General features: G+C 57.1%; 2 protein-coding genes across 5 annotated transcripts in view; one reads left to right on the plus strand and one right to left on the minus strand.

Moving 5' to 3' along the window:
* The window catches only part of GLB1L2 (galactosidase beta 1 like 2), a 44098-nt gene extending 40571 nt beyond the window's left edge, over positions 1-3527 (plus strand). For both annotated transcript variants that reach the window (XM_058446654.1, XM_058446652.1), the window contains exons 16-19: positions 1450-1537; positions 1855-1966; positions 2358-2474; positions 2727-3527. In XM_058446654.1, the coding sequence (XP_058302637.1) occupies positions 1450-1537; positions 1855-1966; positions 2358-2474; positions 2727-2813 (404 nt within the window). In that variant the 3' untranslated portion in view covers positions 2814-3527. The remainder of the gene's footprint in view (positions 1-1449; positions 1538-1854; positions 1967-2357; positions 2475-2726) is intronic.
* A 2314-nt stretch (positions 3528-5841) lies between these two features.
* B3GAT1 (beta-1,3-glucuronyltransferase 1) overlaps positions 5842-15499 on the minus strand; it is a 32913-nt gene continuing 23255 nt past the window's right edge. For 2 of the 3 annotated variants that reach the window (XM_032167953.2, XM_032167954.2), the window contains 6 exons: positions 15196-15292; positions 14900-15046; positions 11082-11590; positions 10056-10352; positions 9257-9357; positions 5842-8073 (listed from right to left, as the gene is read on the minus strand). In XM_032167953.2, the coding sequence (XP_032023844.1) occupies positions 9271-9357; positions 10056-10352; positions 11082-11590; positions 14900-15046; positions 15196-15199 (1044 nt within the window). In that variant the 5' untranslated portion in view covers positions 15200-15292 and the 3' untranslated portion in view covers positions 5842-8073; positions 9257-9270. Of the gene's footprint in view, positions 8074-9256; positions 9358-10055; positions 10353-11081; positions 11591-14899; positions 15047-15178; positions 15293-15499 lie in introns of all 3 variants that reach the window. The other variant, XM_032167955.2, reaches the window with a different exon arrangement.

The following is a 15499-nucleotide window of genomic DNA, read 5'->3' on the forward strand; positions in this document are numbered from 1 at the left end:
CACACTGAATTTCTCTTCTTGATCCATCTTGGGAAACCCACAGCTTATCTCAGATGTCGGGGGAGGAGGATGGGGGACATACAGCAAACAAAACACCTCTTGACAGCGCACCCCTCTGGGAATAGGCTGCCAGTTTGCTTTGTTTCCTGGCCTACTAAATCTTTTATGCTTTAATTTAGCCCTTTCTTTTTTTTTTTGAGACGGAGTCTTGCTCTGTCACCCAGGCCGGACTGCAGTGGCGCTATCTCAGCTCACTGCAAGCTCCACCTCCCGGGTTCACGCCATTCTCCTGCCTCAGCCTCCCAAGTAGCTGGGACCACAGGCGCCCGCCACCACGCCCAAATTTAGCCCTTCCTTTAAAAAAAAATCTAGCTAAATGTGGGTGGTTTCAGGTAAGTTATAAAAGAAGAACTCAGAAAAAAATGAATGCGACTGTGGTGAGCAACACTGGTGACCTCCCAGCTCTCTCACGGTGTCCGCGTTTGTGATGGAGGAAACTTGAAGGACTCTTACTGGTCCACATTTCATCCGAGAGCCGTCTGGTAGCCTGCCGGGAAAGCGACACTGAGGCCTGGATGCTGCGGATCAGGGCCCTTCTAGATGGGCCTCAAGAGCAGCATCTAGCACCACCCAGGCCCACACTCCTTTACCCTAAACAGCTCCCTCTCTGGGTCTGTCCTCACTTCCGTTGTTCTCCTGGGAGTTGGAAGCAGCACTAGCCTGACCATTGTTCCTAACTTTGCTTCCCTGAGCCCTTGTTGAGGGTCCCCTGGGCCCCATACTGTGGAGTCCTGTCCTCTGGATCACAGTTCAATGTTTATAAGTCACAGACCTCCCTTGAGAAATGTGTGTGCCCACATACACCTGCACCTGCCATTTCAAAGTCTGTAGGCCCCTCGAAGCCTCTCCACAGTCCCTGGCCTCCAACTTCCCAAGCTGGCCACTCAGCAGCTCTGCAATCTGAGACTGGCAGGGCTGGCCCAGCCCCGGGACACTGATGAGTGGCTCCTCAAGGGGACACAGCTCTTCCCTGTTGGATGCCCGAGGGAGTGTGCCATCTGCTCACAGTCCAAACACTCCTAATGCACAGCTTTAACCCGAGGTGGCAGAGGTGACTCTGGCTGAGTTGTTAGGTCTGTGAAACTGGCCCTGCAGCTAGGCCGGAACCCTCTCGGTCATCTGGAACTTCCTTTGGAGAGAGGCCAGAGGCTGTTCTCGCCCTGTAACGCCTCAGCTCTATGTCCTTCCCATGGCAAATCTTAGGGTCTTCCTCCTTCCCATCCCCCATAGAGTTGCTAGGGAGCCTTGCTTGCAAGCGAACAGCTTTTCAGGGAGCGTACACTTCAGCACTCCTCACCCCAGCTTCCTAGAGCTTCCCCTCATGGCCCTGGCCCAGCCGACTCGGCCCCTGCCTTTGGGCTACCCACGTGTCCTGCCTCCCTTCCACAGGCTTAATTGGAAATCTCTATCTGAATGATTCACCCCTGAAAAAATTCAGAATCTACAGCCTGGATATGAAGAAGAGCTTCTTTCAGAGGTGGGTCCCTGCCCAGCACCAGCGCGTGCACTCACAAGTATGGTGCTGTGCGGCGGGGCCCTGGGGTCCTGGTGCACCATGGCCTGGCCCGCACCCAAGTGTGAATGTCCCCAGGGGCCAGATCGGCTGGCCGAGGTGAGGGGTGGCACCCGCACTAGAAGCCACATTTGCAGACTAGGAATTCCCAGCATCCTACCGTGCCGCCATTCTGTGTCCTGGTTAAGAGGTGGGGGGCTCGGATGGGGAATTAGCTGCAGGACTGGGAACAGATCTGAGGAAGGGCCTCCTCCCTCTCCTGCCCTGTGTTCTGTCCTTAGGTTCAGCCTGGACAAATGGAGTTCCCTCCCAGAAACGCCCACATTGCCTGCTTTCTTCTTGGGTAGCTTGTCCATCAGCTCCACCCCTTGTGACACCTTTCTGAAGCTGGAGGTTGGTAACGCCCTTTTCCCTGCCACTTTCTCCCACCTCCCTCCCGCCTTGGCTCTGAGCCAAAGCCGCATGAGCTTGGCGAGAGCCGTTGGTGGCTTCTGTGCCCAGAGGGTCTGAGAGGGCCGCTGGGGCCTCCCTGGGCCAGAGGAGTGGGCTCAGAGCAGAAGAACCACCTCATGCTTCCCACGTGCAGTCTGAGCTTGGAGGCCGTGCCTGGGAGGTGTGGCACTAGGGGGACCGGAAATAGAGCATCCCACCTGCTCACCCTCATGGCTGTCCAGACACAGCTCGCTTTGGTCTCCTGGACCTGAGAGAAACACGCATGTATGTCTCCCTCCACTTTTGCTGTGGCTGTAGTGGTAGATGAACACCCTTCCCACTCTGTTTCAAGGGCTGGGAGAAGGGGGTTGTATTCATCAATGGCCAGAACCTTGGACGTTACTGGAACATTGGACCCCAGAAGACGCTCTACCTCCCAGGTCCCTGGTTGAGCAGCGGAATCAACCAGGTGGGAGCTTCCAGCCCCTTCCTGTTCCCCAAGACGCCCTGCCCACCTGCCCCCCAGGGAGCCTTCGGTCAGGGTGGAGGGGCGTGTCAGCGGGTTCTTCCTCCCTCCTCCTCGCTGCGGATGAGTTGTTGGTCCCTGTCCTTTCCAGCCTGGTTCTCAAACCCTTTCCTTCTGACCCTGCCACCTCTCAGCACCTCCCCCGGCTCCAGGACAGACCTCAGCTGCCCTCCCAGCCGGGCCCTCTCTCCACAGGTCATCGTTTTTGAGGAGACGATGGCAGGCCCTGCATTCCAGTTCACAGAAACCCCCCACCTGGGCAGGAACCAGTACATTAAGTGAGCGGTGGCGCCCCCTCCTGCTGGAGCCCGTGGGAGACTCTGCCGCGTCCTCTTGACCTGAAGCCTGGTGGCTGCTGCCCCACCCCACTCACTGCAGCCTCAGGGACTGGGGGCTACAGGCTGCCCCTGCCTTAGCTCAAAACCCTAAGCCTGCAGGGAAAGGTGGGATGGCTGTGGGCCTGGCTTTGTTGATGATACCTTTCCTACAGCCCTGCTCTTGTGCCGAGGCTGTCGGGCTGTCTCTAGGGTGGGAGCAGCTAATCAGATCGCCCAGCCTTTGGCCCTCAGAAAAAGTGCCGAAACATGCCCCTGCGCCGGATGTCACACGCTGCAAGCATCCGCTGGACTCAGGCGTGCTCTCTGCCGGTTCTTGGGAGGCTTGGCCACATCCCTCATGGCCCCTTTTTATCCCCGAAATCCTGGGTGTGTCACCAGTGTAGAGGGTGGGGACGGGTGTCTCACCTGAGCTGACTTTGTTCTTCCTTCACAACCTTCTGAGCCTTCTCTGGGATTCTGGAAGGAACTCGGCGTGAGAAACATGTGACTTCCCCTTTCCCTTCCCACTCGCTGCATCCCACAGGGTGACAGGCTGGGCCGGAGGAACAGAAATCCTCAGCCCTGTGTCTTCCCGAGTCAGCGAGTGTCTCTGGTGTTCAGTGAGGAGGACACGTGAGTCCTGGCAGAAGCCATGGCCCATATCTGCACATCCAGGGAGGGGGGCAGAAGGCCCAGCTCAGCGGCCCCCGCCCCCCACCCCCACGCCCGAGAAGCAGGGGCGGAGCAGCCCTCCTTCCAGGTGTGTCCACGTCCGAATTTGAACCTTGTTCTGGGGCCCAACACCTGGCTCGGGCTCACTGTCCTGAGTTGCAGTAAAGCTATAGCGTTGAATCACAGCCCCTCTGGTGATAGTCTCTGGTCACGTGTGCCACTCTTGCCAGAGGGGAAGGCTGTCTGAGAGCTTGGTTTTCTCGGTCAGGTTCCCACTGGGCCCCACTTGCCGCCTGGGGATCCAGACGGGGACCGTCCCTGGGGTGGGTGGGCCATGATCCTGGCCTCATACTCCCCTCCTGACCCCGACTTCCCTTCAGATGTCGCTGGATTGGAAGTGCCCTGGAGAAGACAGGTCAAATGCAAATTCATTCTCATGCTGGTGGGCGGGGCTGAGAATCTGCCAGACAGTCAAGGGCGCTACATACGAGTTAACTGCGGGGTTGAGTTTTGCTTCACAAACTACATCTGGCATCTACTGCCAAAACCAAATTATCTCCAGGAAGAGTCAGAAAGTCAAGTAGCGCACACATCCCCTGCACAGCGAGAGCTCTGGGAGCCCGTGAAGGTGGGCTGGGGGATGGGGAGCCGTGGAGCTGAGGCCAGCAGGCTTGCTGCCCGTGTGTGGCTGCCCAGGGGGAGTGCAGGGGACATTTGTGGTGTGCAGCCCAGCAGCTGAGCCGGGTCAAGGGCTTATTGAATGGAGCTTATTAAAGGGAAGTTTGTGGACAGTGGCTTGGGAACAAGATGGGGCAGAGTCCTTGGTTTTGCCCAAACTCACCAGTTCTTCTGGAACTGCCTTGGAATGGCAAGCATGGGGCTAAGATGTGGATGAGACCCAGGCTACTTGGGTGTGGCCTGAGCCACGTGCAGGGTCTTCTGCCCCACTTTACCTGAGTGTGTGCTTCTGCGAAGCCGTGTATGAGCTGGGTTCTGTCAGAAAGCGATGGAACTGGAATGGAAGCCCCTTGGATCACACTTCCACGCAGACCTGAGCAGGACACACTGGTTTCCTAAGGTGAGGTCTTCCTACACCAGCTTCTTATTCTCGCCCTTCTTTTCCGCCAGTTAGTTGCTCAGCTTCTCTATCAAAGTACCTCTTGGCAGAGCTTACTCTCCAGCGTTGACTAAAGATTTTTCCATTATCTTCCACACGGTATGGCCTCATCTAGGTCTCTTTGGAGGATCCCTCTTCATATCCAGCCTCTGAATGCTGGGGGTCTCTGGCCCACTCCTTGGGCTGTTTCTTTCCTCTGTCCACACTCACTGCATAGGGTCTCGCCTGTGCACCTGTGGTTTGCAAACAGGTTCGACACCCGCGCCCGCCGATGCTGCCTGCACCTGAGCTCCAGGTGTGTGGGCCCCTTTTCCTCTGCATGTGTCTAACAGGTACCTGACACAGAGCTCCCTTTCCCCACATTACCCCTCCTGCATGCAGCCCCGTATCTGGAAACGGCAGTGCTGTCCTGTGTCTCGGGCTATTTTGGACCCCTCTCTTTATCTCCCACATCCAACCATGCAGCAGATCCTCCTGGCTCTGCCTCCTAGACTTGGCCAGAATTTGACTGCTTCTCTCTGCCCCAACCCCATGCCCCCACTCAGCCCACTGCATCTTGGCCTGGATGATTGCAGCAGCCACGTCTCCACCTGCCCTTGCCCTCTCCATTTATCCTCCGTACAGGAGCAGGGCAGTTCTTCTGAGAGATGGATAGATTATGTTAGTCCTCCGTACTGGACCGCCTATTGCCCTCTGGTTTCACCTGGTGCCTGGGGACTCCCTTCTCCCATGCCCACCACATCCCTCACTGCTGTTGCCCCCAGCAGCCCCCGCCCAGTCGAGCCAGATGGCCTTCCTGCTGATTTGTGAGCAGGCTGAGCAACACTTGTTCCACCTGGTGGAGAGTTCTTTCTTCTTGGACCCAGGGAGCTGCGTGTCAGGGTGTTGCTGCTTTGCTCAAGTGTCACCTTATCAGGGAGGCCTTTCTGGCCACCCTACAGAGCACTGACCCTTCTCCACTGCTACCTCTGTCTCCCCGACTCAGCCTCATCCTTCATACAACGGATTGCATCTGAAATAACATGCATTCGTTATTGCCTGTCTCCTCACCAGTGGGGTCAGTTCTTTGAAAACGAGAGCCTTGTTTTCTCACTGCTGTGTGTCGGCTCCTAGAATAATGCCTGTTCATAACAGGCACCTGATAAATACTTGTTGGGTAGCTAAATTAATAAATGAGAACAAAATAAGGCAGGGCTGAAGAGGATTAGGACTGTTAAAAACTGTATTTGACTTTTAATTTTGAAAGCAAATTAAATACAGTTAAATTAAAACAGACCAGATGCAGCTGCCTGGGTGCCACCCTCACCCCAGCCTCTGTTCTTGGAACTCCTAGCCCCTGGCCTCACTCCTGTGTGGTGGGGCTTGCCAGTGAGGGGGCAGGGAACAGACTGGGTTTGGAAAACAATCGCCATCATGGACCCATTTCTGATTTATAACAAACTCATTCCCAACAAAGATGAAGGCTGCAGTCCACCAGGGTTATAATTATAAATAAATATACATGCAGCTAAAAGAGGATATTAGGTGAAGACAACTGACCTAGCATCTGCCAAAAGAAGTCCCCATTTTGTTGTTCATTATCAATGTCCTGAAAATGAACCCTGGGTTTTTGGCTAAGAGGCCTCGGACCAGCCACCTGACCTTGGCACTCCGCTGGCTTCTGTGAGACAGTGGAGTGCCCACACATAAGGTCACCCCCTGTGCCCACCTCCTCCCTTCTCTCCCATGCCACCCCACTTGCTTCAAGGGCTTGGTTTCTAAAGTGACATCCAGGGTGTAAGAGGCTGGGGAAAACGTCCTACAAGGTGGCTGAGGGATCTGATTCCATCAGATGGTCTCATGAATACTGCAGGAGATTAAATCTGTCTCAGAATAGGCAACCAATGCTATATTCTGAAGGTTAGGTCTCTGGACTGAGTCCCATCCACCCACCCACGCGGGAGTGGGTTCTGAATGGCCCTCAGACCTGTCCTGGTGAGTCTTAATGGGGTGGGAGGCTGTTAGTTAAAAAATAAACACCTCTTCAGTAGGCTGGGGCCCTTTCCTTTTCCTCCAGTTGGGGGAAAATTGTGCTTCCAACTTGCAGGAGAATGAGCCAGATCACCACGAGAGAGCCCGGCCGGGCCGGGGGGAGTCACAGCCCTTTCTAGCGGGCCAGGGAGGCCTGGGGAGGGCAGTAGTTTGAGGCACACTGTTCTTTCTCCAGGGTGGAAAGTGCACAGCTGGACATGAGGTGGGCTAGCTTTGCATGCTCCTGACTTAGGGAGAAGTAACATTTTCTTTCCCTTTTTTGTGTTTAGAATAATTTCCAAAGCAGTGTGCTCAGGCCTCCCTCCTGCTCAGTGTCCCACCCGCCCCTGCCCCCTTTCCCCAGCCCCTCTGCTACTCCGGAACCCCTCCTCCTCAGACCAGGGGCAGGGGGTAGTTAGGGAATGGCCTTGACCTCCCTCCTCTCTCCAGGCTGCTGGAAGTCCCACCTTGCCCACCACCCACTGCCTTGCCCACTGCCCACCACGGACTCACTCCACCCTGAGGTCTGTGGCTCTGAAGAGCTGCAAGAAAAGGCGCCTTCCCTCCCCAGTCCAGGAGAGGGGCCTAGCAGCCGAGGGGGGCGGTGGGAGGCAGTGTGTGGACAGTGGGGCCGTGGGGTTCTTAGTCCAGGTCAGGCAGTGACCTGTGCTGGCTCTAGAGCCCACCCCTTTGCCAGTGCTGGAGGAGAAGGGGTAAAGGAAGAGGGGCCGGAGGAGGGGACTCTGCTCCCGCCACAGCCTGAGGTACAGGGGGTGCCTATTAGGCCCCGGCTTGCCCCGTGCAGGGCTGGGTGCCTGTTGGGATCAAAGACAGCCTTATGCTCTGTAAACATGAACCAGGAGAGCCACAGAGGTATGTCTGATTTGGGGGCAGCTCTCGGGAAGAGCAGGGGCCCAGGAGAGGAGCAGAGCGCTCATGATGCCCGTGGGCTGCTCTCTGGTCTTCAGAATTTCCTGGCTGGGTGTCCTGTGTGGTCGTGCTGAGGCCAGGGACAGGGAGCCAGGAAGAGCCACATGCTCCACTTGACTGCGGGGTCTTCTCATCTCCCTCCCACCCCACATCACTGCAGGGCCGGTGTGGGTGCCCACTGCACCTGCTCCTGCAGCCCCGTCAGTGCGGAGAGCTCTGGGGAGGCGCGTTGGAGCACCGGCTTGGCTGGTGCTGGACACCCCACCCTGGCCATCAGGTCTCTCGGGCCCTGGTCACGCTGGATGGAGAGAACAACAGGTCTGGGATTTCTGTGCTTAAATTCTCTGTCCTTTGTTCTGGCATCAGGCTGGGCTCTCTCAGAAGCCCCCAGAATAGAAAGGAGGGTGATGGTGATTCCTTAGGAGTCGGCCTTGGAGGGACCGTCAGCCGTGGGGAGAGGATGGAAGGCCAAGAACAGGGTCTGAGGAGGAGGCTCCTGTGAGGGGAGAGGAGGAACGAGTGAGGTGTTGGCTGAGTGTGGGGCCGGGGAGGGAATGGCCAGGCAGGGCCACCAGGACCTCTGCAAAGCCCAGGCCCCCAGGTCCTGTGGGGGCCTTTCTAAGGGGCAGGTGGGGGAGGTGCTTCCAGTGAGGGCAGTGAGGGCAGGAGGCAGAAGTGGGGCTCCGTACAGATGCATTCTAAGTGGCGCTGGCCAAGGTGATTGAGTGACGCCCTGTGGTCCCCTGCGGGCAGGCGGATGCAAACACGATACAGAAGCTGTTGCTTAGCTCCAGGGCAAGGGGACAAATGTCTGTCTCAGGCCTCAACCTCTGTTTGGCATAACCTAGAGTAGGGAGTCAGGACTACCAGCTGCTTTTAAGAGACAGGATAAGATCACAGAAAAGCCCCTGAAAATGCCTGGCTTTGCCAACCACTCAGCACAATTCACTCGTGCCAGTGTGTCACCTTGGAACATTCATTTAGCTTCTCTCAACATCATTTCTTTGCGTCTGAAGTGTAGGTGGATCCTGTGGCCTACTTCCAAAGAGGGCTTTAAAGACTTGAATAAAAACAGCCACACTGATGAGATTTAAGTGCCATGAACTGTTCTAGGTGCCCTCAGCAACCTACTTCACAGATGAAGAAACTGAGGTCCAGGAAAGTCAAGTCAGGTCAAACAGTGAGGAGCAGGGGTCCTGGGAGCTGAGGTGGGCTCTGGGTCTGTGCTGTCACTCTGTGCCACCTCTCACTGTGACAGCCATGGGCTCATTGCTGTGGAGCAGCGAGTCTGTGAGTCCTCGCCATGGCCACGTGGTGAAGGAATCCACAGAGGAAGAGGCAGACTTGGGGGGACAGACCCTGGCCAGCGAGAGTCTGAATGGCAGTGCCTTGTGGGGTGCAGGCGTCACTGCCAGCAGAACAATCAGCAAGGTGTTTGGAAGGTGACGCCTTCTGAAGAGTCCGGTGGCAGAAGGACCCAGCTGCGTGGGTGAAAGTTAATGCCTGGGGACTTTCAGGTGGCCCAGTGGGAAGGGGACTGTGGTGACGCCCTCCACTCCTGCCCACATCTGCCCTGTCCTCCACAGTGAAAGCCCAAGAGGAAAAGCATGAAACAGTTGATTCGGCCCAACCTGGTGCCGCCCTGCCCAGTGTGTGGTCCACCCTCGTCATGCCCATACCTGCATCCTGAGGCTCAGATCTCCACCGAGGGGTCAGTGAAGCCCTTCTTGCCCTCATTCACCAGCACTGGCTTCTCTGTCCGTGTGTGCCACACCAGGATCTGTGTGCCCAGAGATGCAAAACATGATGGGACAGGCCCCTGACCTCTGCTGCCTCCCTGCTCCCTCCCACACTGTGTAAACATTTCTCCTGGCCCTCCTTTTCCTTCGAGAGTTTTTCAATTGTTCCATCAAGATTTTCTCAATTGTTTTTTATTTTTTGTGGCTCTAGACTACCCCCTCATTTTTGCTGTTTGTACATGTGATGCCTTCAGAATACCTGCTGGAAATGGGAAGTCTAGAACTACAGAAAAGAGAAGCCCCAAGACTTCCCAAGTGTGTGTGTGTGTGTGTGTGCGCGCGTGTGTGCATATGTATGCATGTTCATGTGCATGTGTGTGTATGTGCATGTCTGTGTATGTTCATGTGCATATGTGTGTGCATGTGTGTGTGCACCTGCATGTGTGTGTGCACATGTGTGCGTGTGTAGGCATGTGTGTGTGCATGAGTGCTCAGCAGAGAGGTCCTGGAGCACAGCTGTTCTGTGGGAGGTTATAACTCCTCGGTGGCCATTGCTCTCCCTTTCCCTGCCTGTCCGCAGTGTCGCTGCCTTGCAGGTGACAAACTGCCCCTTCCTGGGAGGGGGTTTCAGAAAGCCCAGGCTATTTCGAGGCCTGTTTTCCTTCTCCCGGTCTGTAGGGAGGGTCTGGATGTACTTGCGACATTGTATCACAGCTGTCAGTTCTGCGGAGGGTCTCACCTTGGTGCAGTTGGCTGCCTTGGGCTCCAGGTCGTTGAGGGTGACAAGTTCTCGAAGGAGGCTGCTTTCCTGGTAGCCTCCCTTCACACCTCGCAGCTTGAAGTAGGCCTGGCTTCGCTGCAGAATGAGCCGCAGGTTGACGGCAAATCCAGCCATGTCTATTGCAAATGGCCGGTGGGGGTCAAACACCGTCTTCCAGCCGACCACCTTCCCTGCCCCGTTCACCCGTGGGGCCTCGTACCGCAGGCCACCCACGAAGGCGACGGGCCACACGGACACCCTCCTGGTGCTGCGCATCTACAAGTGGGGGGTCCAGAGTCAGGGCGCCGGCACTGCAGATGAGGACGGACGCGCGTGCCCATGGGAGGCACATCCTTCAGCGACCTCTATGCCCCTGGCCAGCCGAGGCCACCCGGGGGGGCCAGTACAGCCCCGCCCCCAGGGCCCATCCCATGGGTCGGGCACCTGAGAAGAACCTGCCCTGGGCTGCCGGCGAGACCTGACCTCTCAGACGGCCTGGTCTTCACCTTTTCAACATGCCCTGCTGCTGTTTTCGCCCTTGTGTAAAACCTTTCCGTCTCCCCACTTTAGACTGTGAAATGACTCCGCTTCTCCCCCAGACTAACACAGCCCATATCCTCAGGCAAGCTCAAACTATTCCACCTAAGAGGTTTCTGGTAGTCACGTGGAATGACCTACCCGCAGGCCCATTCAGAGGACACCTCTAGGGCCAGGAATATGGTTGGGGCTCCAGAGCCAGCTGCCTGCCCCCTAACTTGTGGGGGATGCTTCAGCCCGCAGTTCCATCCCTTTCCCTGGCTCTCTGCTGCCTGCCCCGCTCCCAGCCCGGCACCTCTTCCCGGTTTCCCCCCGCGCGTGCCTCCACACCCACGACCCCCTCCTCGGGAAGCCCCTCCACTCCCCGCAGCCGGAGGCCCCGCTGCTCACTGTGGGCCTCCCTCACCTCCTCCCTCACCTCCTCCCTCACCTCCTCCCTCCCCGCTGCTCACTGTGGGCCTCCCTCACCTCCTCGAAGAGCTCCAGGCTGTAGGTGTTGTCGTCGTCCGCGAAGTAGACCACGCCAGGCTGGCTGGAGTTGCGCGGGAAGGTCTCTCGCAGCCAGCGCAGGGCCAGGTTGCGCTGCATGGTGCCCCGCGGGATGCGTGGGTCGCGGGCGTCTCCGCGCAGCTTGTAGTTGCGGGGCGTCTCCACGTGCAGGTGCGTGTAGTTGAGGCCGGTGTCGCGCAGCAGGCGCGCGGTCAGCGGCGTCCGGCGTGGCGCATCCTCCACCACCAGCCAGTGGAGGTTGGGCACGTGCAGCAGCGTGTTGGCCATGCGCGTCAGCTCGGCCTTCTGCACCGGGCGGCTGTAGGTGGGCGTCACCACGTGGATGGTGGGCAGCGTGTCGGACCACGGCGGGGGCCGCGTGTACACGTACTCGGTGCGCACCACCTCCACGATGTCGCGGTCGGACATGCAGTACTCCCTGGGGTCGGCGCCGGGCGGCGTTTCGCGTCGGGGGTCACTGCCCTCATCTGCGGAGTTGGGAGAGGACAGCGCTGGCGATGGCCCTAGATTCAGAGCAGGGCGCCACCCGCCCCGCCGGGGCACCCTTGTCCTCCTCCCCCGCAGGGGCTGCTCAGACCCCTGCCTTGCCTGACCTGTCAGCTCCAAGATTGACATCTGCAGCCCTGGAATCCTCTCTGTGAGGGTCCTAGTCCCGATGACACAGAAATAACCTCTCCCCCAGCTTTGCAGCCCTCTAGCTATTTGGGTGCGGTTGCCCACATTCCAGGATGGCATCCTCAGTTCCTGAATGTGCTGATTTCCTGGGAAGAGGCGTCCTCCCCTGCCTGGCCCCGCTCATCTGCAGGGAGCCGGCCACGCTGCTCTGCGCAGGGCTGGGCTAGAAGAGCCGGGCCAGGAGAGCACGTGGCACCGCCCCCCTGTGGTGTGGAGGCCACAAAGCCCCAGGGCCGCACCGCTGCCGCAGCGCAGAGCACACTGTGAGCCTGCAGGAGCCTGAGGCAGCTCCCGGGAGTTCCCAAGCCGTCCAGTCAAGCGGGGCCTCTTCCCTCCTGGCCTTATGTAAGGCATTCTCTGAATCTTGGTGCAGAACTTCCTATTTAACCGCATTTTATTCTTGTGGGTTTTGCCCATAGTTGCCAAGATCTATGTAGATCTAGCAGTCCTAGAATCAGGACCACTGGGATTCTTGTTTTCCACGCGTCCCTTCTCTCCAAATCCTGTCCTTCCATCGGAAGGGCTCGCGCACCAATGCCGGTGTGGCCCTCACTGTCCTAGCTCACCGGCGGGTGGTAAAGGTAAGAAACCCTGATGCCTGGGCTGAGGTCCTGCTCAGTTCTGCCATTACAAACCCTAACCCTCCAGCAAGCTGCTTAGCCTCTGGTGCCTCCGTTTCAGAAACTGTAAAATGGAGCTAATAATAGCATCGAACTTATCGAGTTATTATGTGGATTAATGAGTCGATACATGCCAAGGGCTGAGAGCACCGCCAGGCAGTTTCCTCCCTTGCGGAAGGGCAGTGGCCCACTCTGCTTCCTTCTGGCTTCACGCAATCGGTGGGGACAGAACGAGCAAGTCACACCAAAGGGGAGGACCCTGTGCATCAGCTCTTCTGCTGTCTCCCTCCAGCCACCACTGTCATCGGCAGCATGTGGGGTGTGTGGGATGCTAGCGTGGAGCCCATTTGAACAGACCCAGGAGACCTGCTCTTGGTTCTTCGGGAGTTCTCATGGGCAAATGGCACAAGGCACACAGCAATTGCTGAAGGTCAGGGGAGGCGACCAGCACAGATGCCGCCGCTCAAAGGGGACTGCTTAGAGGAGTTTGGGGTCAAACTGTGAGAAGAGCAAGGTGGAAGAAAGCGGGATGGGTGTCTAGGGTTCTGACCTGGATAGAAGGCCTAATTTATCCTATGGGCAGTAAAGTTTTGGAAACCGAGGCCTTGAGAAGAGGTTTAGAGCCATTTTGTCCACCTCTCTGCCACCCGAATCATCCCAAGCCCGCAGAGGACCTGTGCCCTGGGAAAGTCCCCATACATTAGGGCACGGCTACTGCCTGTGCTCCTGGGCTCTGCCCTTCCAGTTGGCTTCAGGGCGTCTGCAATTTTGGGTCCTAAAGGCCTCCTGGTGACCCTAACTTCACTCAGCTGCAGCTTTCATTCGCTCGCTCTTGGCATGCTCTGGGGAGACAGAATGCCAAGTGCTTAGCAAACAGCCTGACGTCTCCAGCGCTGGAGCTCTGCCAAGAACGCAATCGACACGATATCATGTCGCTCTATATATAGTAGTTTTAACCCCTCTGGAGTGATGCATTTGCAAGATAACAATGATTCTAAACTGACAAGCACTGAGAAGAGGCGCTAGAGTCAGGAGGAGAGGATGATGTCAGGAAGAGAGGCGCCAAGTGCCAGCCACGGGCAGTGGGCTGCCGCAATCTTGAGCTTGGCTCTTCCTCATGGAAGCTTCAGGAACAGCTCGGGGTTTGCAGGACTCGGTATTTGACTGTGAGGAGCAGCATGACTTCAGGCTGTGATTTTTGGACACTGCCTGCATCTTGGGGTACAGGCACTCACCACCTCTCTCTGCATGGGCTTGGTGCCTTCTCGTTTGTCACACTGACAGGTAATATCATGCACACTGCAAACGGAGAACAGCTGCCTGACCCCAGGTGTTGAGTCTGTGCATATAAGTCGGGGAGGGGGCAGAAGAGAGCACGACACAAAGTGCTGAAGAGCTGGGGCGGCCAGCTGTGGGGTGCGTGGCAGGTTTGGGCGTAGAGAGCTCAGTGTGAGAGGGAAAGGCAACCCAGGACCCAGAGCCAGGGGAAGGGAGTTCTACCCCTAGTTCTTCCACTAGTTCTTCATGGGACTTTTCCTCTCTCCAGCCCTATTTCCACCAGGTACAGGAAAAGAAGAGAGGCGAACAATGTACTCTCTGTGAAAGGGTTTAAAGCACACTGCAGGCCAGAAACCCTGTTCCTCCCCCACCATCCACTTCAGAATGCTCGCTTTCCTTGCATGTCATGAGATGGCATGTGAAGCTGTGCATGCGTGTCTTTCTGTGTATGTGTGTGTATTAATGATGTTTGTTTTTTAAGTTTTTCTGTATTTTAAGATGCGTTGACTTCTTGGGGGCCTTGCAGATATGGGGAGGGACTGCCCCTCCCAGGACTAGCTAATTCCTAGTGACAGCATACACCTTGCCTGCAAACACTTTTAATATGCAAACTACGTGATCCAGAGCTCACACCCACCACCACCTTTATGGAGCTCTCCCACCCAAGCCAATCTTCTGCTGCCCTAAACCACCCCAGGGCGATACCAGACAATTAGAAACCACGCCCATATCCTAAACCCACTGACATTCTTCAGACTATGCAATTCTGGGCCAGCTCAGCTGCTGACAGTGCGTCGCCCTTCCCTTCCTATGAAAACCACTTTCCTTCCTACCAAAACCACACTAAAGACTCCCAGTCCCTCCACTTCCCGCCTCCCACTCCCTTTACTTCCCACCTCCGACCTCAGCACTTCCCCAGCGGGCATGGTGTGCCCCCTCCTCTTGGGTGCTGAGAGTAACAAGCTCTTCTTTCAAAGCAGTTGTCTTGGTGTCTGCCAACCTACCATCCTGGACCTCTTAAAACTGTGTGGGTAGCTTCCATTAGCTTCCCATTCCCAAAGGGGTGCAAGACTCACGAAGGGGCCTAGATGATCCCGTGGTTCCTCCTAGCTGCTTAGTGCAAGCAAGAACCTTGCGTGTCAGTTGTGGTCACTGTCACTACCAAGGCCCAGCTGGGCAGGCAGGGCATGCGTGCGTGCTCACCCTTATGCACGGCGAGCAGGGGTGCGAGGGTGCTCTGGTGCCAGACGGTGATGAGCAGAGTCCAGGGCAGCACGATGAGGACGATCGCTAGGATGTCCCGTCTCTTCGGCATCTCCAAGGCTGGCTGCACCCACGGCTCCTCATTACCTGAGTGGCGGTAAGTTCAGGAGAGGGGCGGCCACGGGCGGCGGCAGCACAGGGGAGAAAAGAACAGGCATGGGCCGGGCCGGCCAGGCATGGAGAGGACAGAGCAGCTGAATGTTGGCTAGCAGGTCTTACCAGCACTCACAACCCACCCATTGCGGAAGCAGGTTTGGAGAGTCCGGCCCAACTGGAGTCTGAGAAGGGGTCGCTGTCCAGGGGCGGGGGTCAGGAACCCTGGGGGGTGGACACCTGCAAGAGAGAGCAGAAGCGGATAGCCAGAGACCCAGGTATAGGAATGGATGCCAGCAAGGCCAGGCCCTGCTCTGGGACACACAGCATCAGGGGTTCCACAATGGAGCCTCAACCGTCCATCACCTGAGGACCTCTTTTGTCTGCCTGTTTGAGTGGAATGGGCTCTGTCCTTCCCACAGGCACAGGGCCATGGCGCTGCTCCAT

Source organism: Hylobates moloch, unplaced genomic scaffold, assembly GCF_009828535.3.
Source record: "Hylobates moloch isolate HMO894 unplaced genomic scaffold, HMol_V3 SCAFFOLD_11, whole genome shotgun sequence".
In the NCBI taxonomy this organism is placed as follows: Eukaryota; Metazoa; Chordata; class Mammalia; order Primates; family Hylobatidae; genus Hylobates; species Hylobates moloch.